Genomic DNA, 15605 nt, shown 5'->3' on the forward strand with positions numbered 1-15605 from the left:
GAGCTTAATCCCAAGGTGGCTCGGCTTTGGGGTTTCTAACGGCTGGATGTCCTGGTCATGCTCTTGCTTGCCCTGATTGCAGATGATGGGAGCCTCACGCCCAGGGATGATGTCCTAATTGACATCGACGACAAAGAGCCTCTTATTCCTGTCCAGGTATGGAAAAAACCGCAGCGGTGGGAGGACACTGGTTTCTTACTTCGCGCGATACGGGGGGACGTGTTCAGGTCCAGGGCTGGGGTGGAGCGTGACGCAGATCTCTGATGTGAGGTCATGTCTCGTTGCAACGCTCCTTTTGCAGCTTCCACCTGTTCTCACCTCCTTTCCTCCACCCGTAACAAACAACCACGACCTCATCCTTCTCCCCTATGTTTAAAATGAGGCGTGAGATTTGCTTTTCGGGGGGAGAGACAACAGACCCTCCACGCCAGGCTCATCCCTCCAGTGTCTCTTCCTCAAATGTATGGTTTGGTCTGAGGCTGAAAAAAGGTTAGCAGTCATCCCCTTAAGGCTCTGCTCTGCGGGATGCTCTCTTGGAAGTGACAGCCACTGCCCCAGGGAGCTGACAGCCTTGAGGGGACTTACCCCAGCACTGCAGGGCGTGAGCTGATGTCGGCGGGTGGGACGGTTTGCCCAAGGCCACGCTGGAAGCAAAGGTTCCCTGAGGCTCAGTTGTCCTTACCACAACCACGTGGACAGGTCTCCTGTCCCCGCTTTTGCTCTTTGCGGGATGCTTTGCTGCTTCCAAACCCGCTTGCTGCTCTCAGCAGCTCCGGTTCCTCTGCGGAGGGTCGCGGTGGGGACCGTGGTTGCAGAATATGCCATGGTGGTGGGACCTGGACGTGCTTCCGCAGGGTCAGTGAAGGAGGAATGTGTTGGTGCTGTTGCGGATAGCTTCTATGTGCCATGAGTTTGAGGGGTCTCAGCTGCCCCTCGTAGTGAGCCAGGCTGGGCAGTGCACTGGGGTTGCTATTCCTCCTTCCTCAAGCAGAGCTGGAAGGTGTCTGGCCACACTGGTGACACTGGCCCTGCTGGTGCTTTGCACTTCCATGGCCCTTGTGTTTCTTTGCCAGTAGATGCGTCCTTTTGAGGCAGAGACCCCTCAGTGCTGACGTGTGCGCGTGGGATGCACAAACCTCATTGCTCAGGAGCAGCTGGAAGCGTTGTCAGGAGCATTTGGTGGAGTTTGCCACGGTCTCCTGTTCCCTTTGGTGTATTTAACGTGCGCTGGCATTTTCTTCCTCCCTGTTTTAAAGTCTTTGGGTGCTGCGTGGTTCCTCCGGCTAGAAAAGCCTGAGCTTTCTGTAAGAGGTCTGCCTCTCAGGTGTGCCTCTTGTCTCGCCTGCCGCTGCCCGAGGAGGCAGGATGGATAGTTTGGGTGTCAATGCTTCTGCTCTTTATTCATCTCCTCGGCGGCACCTCGGTGTGTCTGTTCACGAGGACTTTACAATCCACTGAGCTGTGCCATCAGACAGCGGCGGCCGTGTCCCAGGGTGGGCTCAGACTGGGGTCCCAGCGTCAGGCTGTCCCTGGGGATTCAGAGCCGGAGCCGCTCCTCTCTCCTTGCTGCGCCCCTCGTGCCAGGTTGTCTGCTCTGGGTTCGGGCCGTGCAAGTCCTCCCCGCGGCTGAGCAGGCATTGCTTAAGCAGGAGTGCGTGTTGCAACGCTGCAGCCTCTGCCCAGTTCAAGGCTTTCAGGCTTTGGGCTGAAGAATAATCAAGATTTTGGCCAGGGCTCGGCAAAAGCTGTGGGTGTGGGACTGGAGCCCGCTGCGGTCCCGACTGCAGCTGGCCCTGCCCGCGCCCACCTATCCCAAGCACTGATGAGATCCAGGTTGGTTCTCTCAGGCGCGGTCACCCCGCAGTCCCTGCAGCGAGGACTGTCACATGAGCTGCCTTTTCGGGTTGCCCACCAGCCGAGGGGTGGGATGTTCGTATGCCCAGCCCCCTGCGATGCTGGCATCTTGTCCTGAGACGCTCCAGTACCGACTGGGAGCTGGACAGGGGAGCTGGAAAACATTGGCCCCCGTGAGCAAGTGCCGTTGAAGGGAAAAAGCAACTCGAGGCAGAAAAATACTACTGACCACCTAATTTGCTTTCCATTCTCTCGCCATTTGTGGGCTTGTCTTAATAATTTACAAGTGTGCTTCATCTTGCATCAGTGAAGTAACTGGAGCATGTCTGCAAAAACCACACCAAAACGGGTCTTGGAACAGGAACCTTCACTGCAGCAAATAAACCCTCCCCCTTGTTCTAGCCTAGCGCAGGGAGCGTTTGGGAGGCAAGTCGGGTCAGGGAGTACCGCGGGCGGGAGTCGGGGTGCAGGTCCTGACCTTGCCTCTGATGAGCTGCGTGGTGCCGGGCAAGCGATGCCCCTCTGCCGCGCCGAGGAAGCCGGTGGCAGCCGGTGCCTCCCCGAGGCTGCGGGACGCTCTGCAGAGGCGGCAGTGGGTGGGCTGGCTCCCCCCCGAGGGGTCAAAGCACGGAAGGATGCGTTTGCCGCTCCCGCGGTGGCGGGCACAGACCTTATCCAAGGTCTGGGAGCGCGTGTGAGGGGCGGGAAGGTGCTGCCTGGCGGCAGAGGCCAGGTGGGGTTTGCTCCCCACGCCAGCCCTCGGCCTCGTTTTTCTGAGGGTAAAACCATTCGCTAAATGCGACGGGTTTTAAAAAACGTTCCCTTTCCTCCGACTGCCAGTGCCTTTTCCCACCCCTGATTTTTCTGTGCCTTCGCCGGGGTCGCTCCAGACCTGCAGTCGCTCCTGCTCCTGTGACTTTGGTGGAGGAAACAAGAGGGAAGTGCAGTTCCCTCTGGGAAACCAGGGGTTTTCACCCAAATCTGCTTTCTTGCGGGGAGGCAGCGGGGCTGGGGCTGGCTGCCGCAAAGCAGGACGAGGCGGGCGCTTTCAGCCCAGTCGCTAATTACCCTTTCACTCTGCTTAATGGAAATTCCCCTGCTTTGTTTTGCCAGCGGTTTATTAACCCGGTGGCTGCTTTTTTTGTCGGAGGTGAAGGGAGGAAAATTTCCTCCCATAAATATCCTTTACGAGAGCCGCAGGCGAAGGCTCTGCTGGGTGCAGAGAGGGCCGTGCCCGCTGTTGCTTGAAACGCTCTGATCAGATTGCCACGGCCTTTTAATGAAAAGGCATCTTTTTTTTTTTTTTTTTTTTACAGATTTTTCTTTAGGCACTTTCTAGGGGCGGAAAATCAAGAATGTTTTTTGTGTTCATTTTGCAGCGCTTTCAGCGCTTCCCCCTGACACCCATCCACCGTTTCGCCGTTTTTCCCCAGGTTTTGTTGCACCTGGAGGCGAGGGCCAGGCAAGGAAGAGAAGCCCGGGGCTCACACTCTTCTTTACATTTGAGCTCCAAAAATGGCAGAATTTCAAAATTCTTTTGGCTTCCACCTTTTTTTTTGTTGCAGTTAGTTTGGAAAATAAAATGAAAAATCGTCCTTCAAAGCTTTTTTTTTTCCTTCCCCATTTTTGACCACCGTTAGCCGTGGACGTGCTTGCTGGTGGCACGGGGCGCGCGAGGCGGCGATCCCGGGCGCTGGCAGACACGTGTGCACGCAGCGAGCCCCGGTGTGGGTGTCTGGACCGACTTTTATCAGGCCGCCGTGCGTGGGGTACAACTAGCAGCGGGGACCAGGCACGGCCCTGGACGTGGCCGCCGGTGGCAGTTTTCCTTCTGCTTCCCCGCGCTGGAGCATCCCACTCACGCCTGCGTTTGAGGAACCGAAGGTGCAAACCCCCGTCACTGCTGAGGCTGTGCTTTCGCCCCCTCCATCACTGTGGGACCTCTTGGAGATGCTGAACCAGAGGCAAAGGCAGTTGGGCAGGGTATTTTGGGGTATTTTTGGGTCTTTTGGAGTATTTTGGGAGGCAGAGCAGTATCATGGTATGCAGGGACCTCTTGCACGTGCAGCTCAGCACCACGCTGGGTGTCGATCACGTCCGCAGAGCGCTCGAAGGTGGCAGACAGTGACAGGAGAGATGGGAGGAGGGGGGGCAGGCTGCTGCTCCTCCGAGCCTGCCCCGAAACCTGCTCTTGATTAGGCTAATTTGGGGCGAGGTTGGAGGCTCTGTTGTTGTGCGCGCGCAGTGCCCTGGCCCGGCGGAGCTGCTTAAATTGCAAACGAGAATTAATCCCCTCCTCAGATGTGGCGGCGCGTCGTGGGGAAACCGTCGCTCCGTGAGCAGCACCCCGTCACCGCAGGCGCCACGGGAGCTGGCCCTGCTCCCCCCCGTCTCCTCCCACCCTGGCACGAGCGGCTCCCAGCAGCAGCAGGGCGAGGGAGAGCTGCCCCAAGGGCCACGGGGACGCGTTTCAGGCGCCCGTCCTCGCTCGGGGCTGGCTGGTGGGTCCCCCGTGAGCAGGTTGTGATGGGAGGAAGGAAAGCAGCGGTTGCTGACCCTCCTCGAAGTCCCATCCCTTCCAAAGCTTTGCTCTGGATGGTCTTTTCCAGACACACTTTCTGCTCTTTACCAGTTTCTGGAGTCAGCGCGATATCTGAGCGCTCCTGCAGCAGCTGTGGGCACATCTGACGCCGTGCCAAGTCTGTCTTTCAAATGACACCCTGCCACTCACCCTTCTCTGGAAATACATGTGCTTTCTATACAAATTCACGGAAAAACGCTCTTTCCCTGGCTCTGAAGTTCTTCCCCGAGATTTTGGGGTGCTCCTTGTCCCGATGGAGACCCCTACGCCACGGAGGGATGCGCAGGTCGATGTTTCATCCTTGGTACAGCTGGCTCTCCAGCCACTACTTGCTTTGAAAATTAGGATGGCTGTCACGTCTGCAGCACGCTGGGATCCGTCACCGGGACTGATGTGCCCCCAGCAGCAGGGACGTGGCTCTGCTCGAGCAAGGGGTGGCCCTTGGTGACCCTGGTGGCCAGGCTCTGCTCTGGCAGGAGGAAATGAGGTTTCCTACTGACCTGGAGGCAAAAGAGGCATTTTTGGAAGGTGACGACCAGGAAATGGGGCCCCCGTCAGAGAACAGAGGGTTGTTGGCAGGCAGATCCTCGCTGCCACCGTTTGCTTCTTGGCGGAGGTGAGGACCTGCCACCACCCTGGAGATGCTGCAGGGCAAGGAGAGCAGTTACGGGGTTCGGGGCTGCAGGTGGGGGGAGACGCATCTTCCTGCAGCATCGGTCCCTCTCTTTGTGCTGCCGGAGCAAGGGGCACGGAGGATCCCGGCGTGAGCCCTGGCGGGGAGGAAGCTGTTCTGGCTGGTGTTGGGCTGGAGAAGCTGCTGGCAGCTGATGCTCTGCGAGATCCCTCATGGGCTGCCTGTTGAAAAGCTCTTCCTGAGCGTTGCCCGGAGGAGATCCTGGGTATCTCTTCCTTCCTGATACTTGCTTCCCCGGGCAGGTTTTGGCTGGGAGGTACAGAATTAGATCAGTCTGGAACAAAACCAGCCCACCTCCCCTTTCCTGCGTGCAGACCTCGTCGTTAGGGGGGACTCGGGCTCGGTCCGACAATTAACATCCAGGAAGGCATTTATGGGCGGTGGGTGCAGAGGACAGAGGTGAGCGACCTTCTGCCCTCTGAGGATGCCTGTGAGGAAGAGGAGGGCTGTGGCAATGAGCAAGCGAGGGGCGGGTAAAGGGGGGGCACTTCTGGCCTCACCGAAATGAGGCCCCTCAGCCTTAGGTTGCAAAGTGAAGTGAGGTGAGCTCTTGCTCGTGTTTGCCTTCCCTTTAACCAAAATAAATGACGCCATGTATTGCATTATGTAATTTTTATTTTCCAAATGTCCAGCAAAGGTCAGAAAAATATTTCCCTAGCAAAGTCCCCAGACCTGAAGGCAGGGCCTTCTTCCCCAAAAATAGTCGCGGGCAGGAGAAGCAGTGAGCCGGGTTTCCTGCGGCGCTCCCGAGGCTGGTACGGGTGGCGCAGCTCGGCTCTTCCCTCCGGGGGAACGGGGAGCTGGACGGTGCTCCGCAGCGCTGCGGCTCTCCCAGACCCTGCAGGGGCTTCATCGCGACGTCAGGAAACCTGCTCGGGTCGGCCTTTTGGGGAGAAAAGCTGCGGACGGGGGCTCTCACGCCCATTTGTGCAAGTGGGCACAGCATTTGGTGCTCGGGGGCTGCAGAGGTCCCTGCGGGGGTAGGAGTGAGACAGGGGTTTGCAGCTGGAGGGACCCCAGCCCTGCAATAAGTACTTTGTGCCCTGGGGCAGTTTGAAGCCTATTGAAAGCATCTGCAAACTCGGATCAAGCTCAGGGAACAGCTTAAATGGGAGGTGAAAGGATGAGGGGGGGAGAGGGACGTGACAAAGCCAAAACACTCTGCCGCAGCGGTTTCAAAGTGGAAGATTTTGACATTTCTTCGCTGAAACAAACGCTTCGCAAACAAAACACCCTGCAATGAATTGAATTATTCAGTTTGACCCCAGATTAATTCTTCTCTGTTTGTTTGTCTTTCATTTTTGCCCTTTGTTTGGGGAGTGGGGGTGGAGGGAGCTTGTTCCTGGAAAGCCAAAGCGAAATTCCCACCGTCTCCCTCCCTAACCTCTGAATTTTGGCCCTGGGTGCTGGTACTCCCATGCCCACCCTCTCCTGGTGTTGGACACGAGCTGGGTGACTTCTGGTTCGGTGGTCTGACACCCCGCAGCCACTGGGGTCCCCCCACCCCTCTCTGCTCCCCTCCGGGGCCAGGTTTGGAGGGTGAAGGAGGAGTCCCAGTCCGCAGAGGCCATCCTACCCCTTCTCCCTGGGAAAGGCGATGGATCCCAGGCCAGGAGCTCGTGCCCAGGGCCGCAGCCTCCGTACCTCCGGCTCTCCTTGGAAGCGGGAGCCAGGATTGTTCCTGCCCGTGCGTGTGTGCATGGGTGTGTTTCGCTGTGTGGCTCCAGAGCCCTTCTCCCTCCTTGCCAAGCCTGGCTTCGGTCTGTCCTCTGATGGATGACTGGAACAAAGGATCACTTTGTTGTCCTCATCTGAAATAGAGAAAACAAACAGATGCAAACCCCCCCTGCTCTGAGGTTACCGAGTGTGTTGTCCATCTCATCCAAGGGGGGTGAGAAGTTCAGCCCGAGGTCTGTTTAAAACAAGTCTATGTGCACATGAACTGCGAACATCATGGGTACCAAATGCAAAGGAAAGAAGCTCCTAAAACTCGTAGAAAAGCAATTTTTCTGCAGCAAGGTCTCCTGGGCCAAGCCTTTCTAGTTTTACTTCTCTGGGAGATGCACGTGGAGTAGGGATTTACAAGGGCTGAGCGTGCACAAGCCAGGCGTGGACCTGCCTGTATTCCTGCCTGCTCTGCACCCGCAGGCTCCCCTTGTTCTCCAGGCTCGCTCTTGGCTCCTCATCCCCATGGGAAGCAGAGCAGCAAGGACAACCACGAGGTCCCTCTGCAGCCCTGAGGGATCCGCAGCTATTTGTTTCTTCTGACAAAATAGTCACGGAGGGGCCGTCTCCCACTACTCTCTGAGAGGTCCGTGGGTGTCCTGGTGGGAACTGAGCCTGGGGGAATCTTTCTCCCATGAAGCAGCTGAAAATTCAGTGTTTTCAGCTCTGGTTCAATGGGGTCAAAAGCAGTGTGTTTGAGGTCCAGCCCGAGCTGGCGAGCAGGGGGACCGCTGTCGGCCTTGGCCTGATGCTCTAAACCAGCTGTTTTCTGGTGAGAACACCTCATTTCTGCCCCTTCTCCATCTCGAAGGAAACACACCTTGCAAGACAGAAGCAGAGCTGCTGCTTCTTGCCCCGGGCAGGGGTGGGCGATGGCAGCTCTTGGTTTGCCAAGGCCGGGCTGCGCTTGGGCAGGGCGCTTTGTTTGTACCAGACCTTGGTCCTGAGCTCTCCTAATCCTTTTCTATTAAAACCACCCCAGGTCAGATCCCTCCCTGGCTCCTGCGATGAACTTGGCTTGGGGTGTTTGCAAGCCCTCAGTGTCTGCAGGAGGGGATGCTGTCCTGTGCTGAGAAATATTAGCAGCTTTTCTGTAACGGTGTTTTTTTGCTGCATTTCCCCTTAGTACCCCATTTATTCTCGGCAGCCTTTCAAACCCAGTCCCGTTTTGATGAACATCACTGAAAACCCAAACCCTGCTCTCGTACCAAGGATGCCTTGTCCGGGGAGACCTCAACCTTATAACCCAGGGGAGGGGGAAGGCGGCGCTGGTCGGGTTCTTTCGTTTTATTTCTCCTAAATTGTGCTTTTGCTGATGTATGTTAAACATTGTTTCTCTAACCCCATTGATAACCAATCATTTTAATTTGTAGCTTGCGGAGGGTATGACCAGCTCAGCATTAATTAACATACCAGCTTCTCGGGCCCAACCTCATGTATGTATTGCTTAATTTCTAACTTTCTTGCTTGATTAAGGGGTGTTATGAATGATATATGTGCATATATGTATATATTTTTAAAGAGCTGCAAAAATTGAGGCACTTCTTTTTGTGAAAAATGCCCTTGCTGTCCCAGGAAAATGGAAAGTCCATTTTGCTCCAGGTGTGTGTGCATTTCAGCGATTGTTTTCCTCCTGCCATAGAAAACGAGGTTGGTTTTGGGAGGAGGGATGAGGATGCTTCCTCCCTCTTGTCCTTCCAGAGCCTGCTGAATTACGTACGTGCTTGAGGTCAGACGTGCTCCCGACAGCCTCTGGCTCCTCCGTGCACACCAGCAGAGCCTGGGAACTCCGTGGGGGTGGTGTGTCCTGGGTGGCTGCCGTGCCACGGCTGATGACTTGATGGGACTTCTGTGCTCCTCTGTGTCCGAGCTCAGGCACCGGGACCACTCCTAGCCGTCACGTTAGCGTACGTTGAGCTAAGAAGGTGTTGGCCTTCTGCGAGGAGGAGGGTTTCGCCCCAAGGAAGGCTCCCTCTCGTCAGCAGGACTTTGCGCAGTCCTGGTTCTTGCAGTTACGCAGCCTGGTGTCCCCGAAGCGTGGGGATGAGGGAGATGCCAGGCAGCGCCCGAGCAGTGACAGATCCCTCCTTGCAAAGTGCCTCCTGCCCCCTTTGAGCGTTTTCCGTAAGAAAATGAGATGTTTGGGATGTTCCTGGATCTCGTACGAGGGGCAGCGAAGCTTCTTTGCTTTCTCAGGGCTGACTTTCCGGAGGAGCAATCCTTCTCCGCACCCCAAGTTCATCCCCAGCAGGGTTGTGACACCCCTCTTAGACCCCTCCTGATACCAGCCCATGAGTTACAGGACACGGCCTATTCCTGCCAAGAGCCGTGCACGTTCCTCCCGCGTGTTTCAGGCCAGAATTAGTTGCGTTGTTTTCCACTTCCTCGCTGCAATAAACAGCGACTCCTTCCCACCGTCCGAACCCGGAGCGGTGCCTGTGCCCTTCAGCCCTGGGGTGTACAACGCCGGTGAGTCAGCCCAGACCTTTGGAAGAAGGTCAGCTTGGAGGTTATTTATGCTGTGCCCGTGGGAGGAACAGCCTCCTTTCACGGTCTGACCGTGTGGGATGGAAGGAAAGGCAAATTGGGCTTTCACTTGCTGAAAATAGAGTAAAAATCAAACAAGCGGAGCACGTAAGAGACGGGTTGCAGCTTCATGGCAGCTTTCGCGTGCAGAAGCCCCCGATGGGCATCTTTGTAGGTCTTGGCATAGGTTTGGAGGCGTGTTTAACATCCAGCCTGCGTCTCCAGAATAAATAGCTATGTGCTTTGTTGGCCCTACGTGCATCCCGCCAGTACCTTGTTAATCCTTTGCACCCACAAAACATTGTTCACTGATGCGGCTTCCTTCGTCGCACAGATGGGTGGCTGTGCTGGGATGCGGAGTATGGAAACAAAAGCTCCATAAATAGCCTTCCCCCTTCGTCTCTTCATCAGCATCTTTAATTTAAGTGAACATGTTTTTGGTTTAGTTCAAATAAAATTTTACCAAAAAAAAAAAAAAGAAAAGAAAAAGAAAAAAGCTGCAAACCATTAATTTAAAGTAAAAGCAACAGAATATTAGGCACTAATAAACCCATTTTCCTGGCCTTCACCAGGGCCCTACAAGAATGTGATTAAATATAATAAACCTCACGTTGCGGAGAGCTGCTGACACCTCCTGGGGGAAACCATCCTGTGTTGGAAAGCGAGCCACCGAGACGGCCCATGCACGTCCTCCTTCCCATCTCCTTCTCCTTTACAGCCGGGGAGCTTCGCACGAAAGCAGGAGCTGTGGAATGAGGCACCGGGGCTGCAGCTGGTTAAATATTAGGAAAAAAGCTTTTATAGCCAAAAAAATCCAGCCCGGTGCGGGGTGTGTGAGAGAGCTCCTGGACTTCGCCAGGTTCTGCCTCCAACCGTGGTGTTAATGACCCGGAGGCGGGGGAGCGTGGTGGGAGGTGGTGGGCTTGCCCCTCGTGGGGCGCTGAGCTCGCAGATCACTCTGCCCATCCCCTTGGTGGAGCCCACAAGAGTTATCTTTTTTTCTCTTCACCTTGAGCGTGTGGGTTATCGGCGTCCCCGGCAGCGTGGCCTCCGTGTGCTGAGAAAACGTTGAAAAACCCCAGACCCAGAAGCAGCTCTGGGAAATGGGGCAGGCAGTGCCAGGGGGACCCCGAGAGCCGCCAAGGAGGGCGGTGGCCATCGCCTCCGCTCCCTGCGGCAGCAGCCCCGTGGGGTAAAGGCTGGGGAGAAGTGACGGTGTGGTGGGGACGTCGGGTCAGGGCTGCCAGAGCTGATGCTTCAGGTTCTGCCTGGAGCCTGCACAAATCCAAGCACTTAATCTGTTGTTTATAACCTCGTTCATGAACCCTTTCTAATCTGGCCTCTCGTCGCACTCCTCTGGTGCAGGTCTTGCGAAAGCCCTCCTAGAGAAATTCAAGGGTCGGCCCTTGGTCCCTCGCTTGTCCCTCCTGAGAATCTTTGGCATCAGCAAAATCAAGACGATTTTGCAATACCCACGTCTCGTAGACCCACCTCTCTGCTCCAGATCTGTCTCCTTCCTGCCATGCTGAAATCCTGGCTCATCCCTCTGGAGTTCAAGTGACTCAATCAAGTTCAAAGAGCGAAAGAGAGATTCATGACCTCTTCAAATGTCAAAATAAGCTCTTTCATGAGCCACTTCCCCCTCCGTGCTTGGGAGGAGCACTCTGTAACTACCCACAAAATCCCCTCCGTAATTATCCACCAGATCCCCTCTTTGTTGTCCTGTAAGTTCTGTTTTCAAACCGCCAGGCCATCCCGAGAGCCCCACCTGGGCTTGGCCAGCGTCCCCTCGGAGCGCCCCGGGGATGGAGGTGCCGTCGCCCTCTGTGTCTCTGCCACGATGCCGCCAGGGCCGACCTGAGGGTGTTCGGGATGAGGCCCTGGCGACCCTAGGGGTGTTGACTGGGGAAAGCGCAGGGGGCTGCAGGACAGAGGAAAGCCCACAGACATCATCATCAGAAGGTTCAGTCACCTCTGGCGAAGGCCAGAGCCCATATTTAGTCACCTGAAGCCTGACTAAAGCTCAGGTAGATGCCACCAACACAGCTGGTCACAACGGGATCCCCTTACAAACAAGGGACTGTAAAACTCCCTATGCCTTTGGCCTGCTTTTGATATCTCCCTTCAGAGCAATACTTAAATGGAAACTGTTTGGGGCAGTTTCCCATCCTCCTGGTTTCCTACAGCGCAGAGCACAACGGGAGCCGAATCCCGAGCGGGGTCCCCGTGTGCCAGGGCAGTACGAATAATAAATAGGAGTGTTATTGATTGTTAAGGGCAAGAGGAAAATACAGACATTTTTCTGAAGGTTCCCTTTAAAATGTGAACAGCTGAAGCTCGGAATTGCCAGAAAGCTGCTTGTGCAAGCAAAGAATAAGCAAGGTGTGTTTGGGGAGGAGGCAGGGGTCGGTCTCTTCTCCCTAGTAAGAAGTGACAGGGCGAGAGGGAACGGCCTCAGGCTGCGCCAGGGGGGGTTTAGGTTGGATATTAGGAAAAATTTCTTCCCCGAAAGGGCTGTCAGGCCCTGGCACAGGCTGCCCAGGGAGGTGGTGGAGCCTCCATCCCTGGAGGGATTTAACAGAAGGGCAGATGTGGTGCTTGAGGGTATGGTTAGTGGTGGGCTTGGCAGTGACAGGTTAGCGGTCGGACTCGGTGGTCTGAAGGGTCTTTTCCAACCTTAACGATTCTGTGGTGATTCTATGATTTTGCAAAGCGCCTGTGGCCACCAAGGGCCTTCGAGGGCCCTAATCCCCTTTGGCAGGGTGTCCTTGTCCGTGTGTCCTCCAACCTGCTCAGGCTCAGGATCGAAGGCGCAGACAGGCTCCTGGCCCTGAGAAGAAGAAACGAGCTTTCAAGTCCTGTTGAGTGAAACCGTGGGGTGAGTGTGAAAGCCCTGACGTGGGCGGGAGCGGAGGGAGCCGTGCAGCACCCTTCGCAGAGGAGCCCGCGCGTGGTTAATGCCCACGCAAGTCCTGCATTCCCGGCTGTGAAACGCTCTGGCAAGATCTGCCCTCCACCAGCCTCAGCCTGCTGGGGCAGCAGCGGGAGCCAGGCAGTTCACGGGCATCTCCCAGAGGAGGGGAGCTCACAAGGAGCCCTCAGACGCCTCTGAGCCATGGAACTGCAGCGAGGAGCTGCTGTGCTCCCCCGAGAAGCGCTATAAGGTGCTTTATACGCAGTTGTTTGTAACGTTACCTTGGCTTGAGGCGCTTTGGTTGTACAAAATACAAATAACCCGTCAAATGACAAGTTAGCAAAGCCAACCCAAGCCAAAAAAAAAAAAATATTTCAAAATCTGTAAACAATTTGGAATAATTTGTTATTTGCTGTGTTTGCTAGATCCAAATCAGAGCACATATTTTAAGGTTTATCCTGTTGCTCTTAGTTGGAAGAGCTCTTGGTGTTGGATATCTCCCGTCGAAAACGGCCACCACCCTGCTCCGCAGCCCACTGTTGCCCCCCGGCGCGTTCCTGCCATCGTTTTTATCTCCCGGTGTTGGGTGCATGCTCGTGGGACGGGTGAAAGCCCTCCCGGGCCGGTCTGCACGGCAAGCTGGCGTTCCACTGGCCAGGCTTGCGGGGGAATCCTCCCCCAATACAAACCTCGGGACAGAGGAAAAATGGTGGCGAGAAGGTCTGTGGGAGGCTGCCTTTGGGTGGACGCGACTAAACGTAGGCTGATTGAACAGGGTGGGAAAAAACCCCACTGGAAACAAACAGTTTTGTCCAATTCTGAGCAAAATTAACAGCATGGTGGAAAAAAAAGGTGAAACGGCCAGAAAGGGATAATTGCTCTTTGTGAACATCTGACAGTTCGTGCCTTGAGGGCCAATGGAAGGACAAGCCAAGTCTTCTTGCAGCCGCTCTGTGGGGCTGCTGCAGGTCCCCGGGCGAGGCTGAAGGCCCCAGGTGAAGGGACCAGGTTAACCCAAGGACAGCCCAAAGACAGGTCCCTTTTGGGGAAGAGGTTGGACTTCAAGGACATAGGGAGGTTGTTAGCCTGGAAAAGGCTTCCTCCAGCGCCCGAGGCCCGGCAGGCGCGAGGTGCCAAGCCCAGCCTGCGACACCTCCGCCCCAGCGTCTTGGGCAGGACGTGGCCTCCTAGGAGGAAAAATCTGATTTTTTTGCTGCCTCCCAGGCACTTCTGCAGCTGCTCCTGGGCTGCATCTGCAGGTGATGGAGCCCCTCGGGCAGCAGAAGCTGACACGCCTCCCCGGCATGGGGGTGGCTGGCACCGTGCTTGGGTGGTGGGTGCCTGGTGGGCTTCGTTGCGGGCATTTCATTGCAGAACCGCCCCGAGGATGCCTGGTGCAGCAGCCAGCCGCTCGGTTTCCTGCCTGGGCGCGCTGACCTTTGGAGCAACGCTAGGCAGCGCGGCAAAGGGATTTAGGATGTGGTTGGAAAACCTCAAGGAGCGCAGCTGCGGTGTTTAAAGACATTTTTGTGTTCGCCAGCTGTTTGCCGTGGTCTCTCCGCTGGAGTTTTCTGTGCCCGTGGAAGGACAGGGCTGGGCAGGGTTAGCTTAGGCGGGCAGGGAGCTGAGCTGACCAGGCTGCCTTTGCGCTGGAGCAGATGAGGGTGCTGACACCACCCTCTCCACGGCTGAGACGCTGGGTGTCATCTGCAAAAGCGTGGTAACAAACAGCTGGGGAGCTGCAGCTATAAATGTCCAAGCTGTTTCTAGAGGGATCTTCCCATCCCAGCTGCAGAGCTTTCCCACAGCAGGAAATCTGCCTCCCAGATGTGAGGTGCGAGTACATGTGAGACTGAGGCAGTGGCGTAGCTTCTTTAGAGGTAATATTTATTATTTCTATAATTATCTATATTCCCGCAGGGAAGAGCGTGTGATCGCTATGAGAGCAAGCATAAGTGTTAAGACTTCAGTTGTCTCATGCCTGCTCTGCTCTCCTGGCTTTGCTGGTCTGGACATTAACCTGTGTGTGCCTCAGTTTCCCCCACCTATAAGGTGATGATAAGGACTAAGTTTCACCAGAAGCCAGTACGTCTCTTGTGTGGCAACTTCTCAGGTTTCCACACCTCCTTTTGTTCCAGACCAAAATGACCATTTCAACATATTTTTGTGAAAATTGGGTTGTTCTGGACCAGCCCGGACTCCTGCTATCCCCATCTGGGAATGCATCCAATGAGACGGGCTTGGAGTTGCAGCAAACCCTGGGTGGTGGGGAGAAAATTGCTCTGGCTCAGCCTTCCCGACAAAAAACATGAGGTTAAAACTGGTGCATTCCCCCCTGGATGAAGCAAAATGAGGTTGAAAACATCCCGAGAGCAGCTGGGATGACACAGGTCTGCGTTTTGGGGTCCAGAGGGGGGAAGAATTTCAACACCCTCAAGAGCAATGTGCGCAGCCCTGGGTAAAAGCCCGACACGGGGCTCAGGCGCAGCTTAAGCCTCCTCCCCTGCTTTCTGGAGGGGGTAAGTAAGCGCGGCTGCTGGCTCTGCTGAACCGAAGGCCCGATCCAGAATGCCCTTAAGGCTGCGTCTGAAGAGCCTCATTGACTTCAGAGGGATTTGCACACTCGATTGAAGTTAAGCATGTGCCTGAGTGCTTTCGCTGTGTCCAAGCCATAATCCCAGAAATGTTTCAAGCGGGAAGTTGCAGCCTGCTGGTGAAATTCTGGTTTTAAAGACTTTCTTTTTTTTTTTTAAATCTGAATTTCTTTATTTTTTGGAAATGGCCGTGCTTTTGGCCGTAAGACATTCCTCTCTTCCATGATGCCCCTTGAAGGGGCTCCCCAGCTGCCCCTTTCCTCACGGAGCTGGCGGAAAACTGATGAAATGGTCCCATTCAGGCTTTTGCCTGGTGAAATGGTCCCGGCTCCTCTTCTGCTGCTCCTGTGTTAAATGTTGACCTTTCCGTTTTAGCAGAAAATGCCAAATCTGGGCCCCCCACCCCCCCGGGAGCTTGAAAGGTCTTGACTTTATCTCGGTACTGACTGGGAAAATGTTTGCAGTCCTGACTCCAGTCCCGGGCGTTTGGGATGCAGGCGCCGGCCCACGTGATGGCAGTCCCTGCCCCACGGGAGCCGTGGCTGCGGGGGAAGCGGGAGCCAGCGGGGATGGGGAGACAGCAAACCTTCCCATAACCGTGACGGCGTCTCGCCGCGTCTGAACGAGCTCCTCCCCGGGGCAAAACGTTAGCCGTTAGTTACTTAATGTGAGATTCACCCACAAGCGAAGCCCACCCGCGGGCGCCTGCCCCATTGC

At 55.6% G+C, this 15605-nt stretch overlaps 1 protein-coding gene across 8 annotated transcripts in view; it reads left to right on the forward strand.

Moving 5' to 3' along the window:
• Nucleotides 1-15605, forward strand: part of DYSF (dysferlin) — a 109279-nt gene that overhangs the window by 53097 nt on the left and 40577 nt on the right. For 5 of the 8 annotated variants that reach the window (XM_064448789.1, XM_064448787.1, XM_064448788.1 and 2 more), the window contains 2 exons: nucleotides 83-156; nucleotides 8228-8290. In XM_064448789.1, coding sequence (XP_064304859.1) covers nucleotides 83-156; nucleotides 8228-8290 — 137 coding nt within the window. The remainder of the gene's footprint in view (nucleotides 1-82; nucleotides 157-8227; nucleotides 8291-15605) is intronic. The other 3 variants (XM_064448793.1, XM_064448786.1, XM_064448792.1) reach the window with 1 other exon arrangement.

Source organism: Phalacrocorax carbo, chromosome 4 (assembly GCF_963921805.1).
Source record: "Phalacrocorax carbo chromosome 4, bPhaCar2.1, whole genome shotgun sequence".
Taxonomy (NCBI): domain Eukaryota; kingdom Metazoa; phylum Chordata; class Aves; order Suliformes; family Phalacrocoracidae; genus Phalacrocorax; species Phalacrocorax carbo.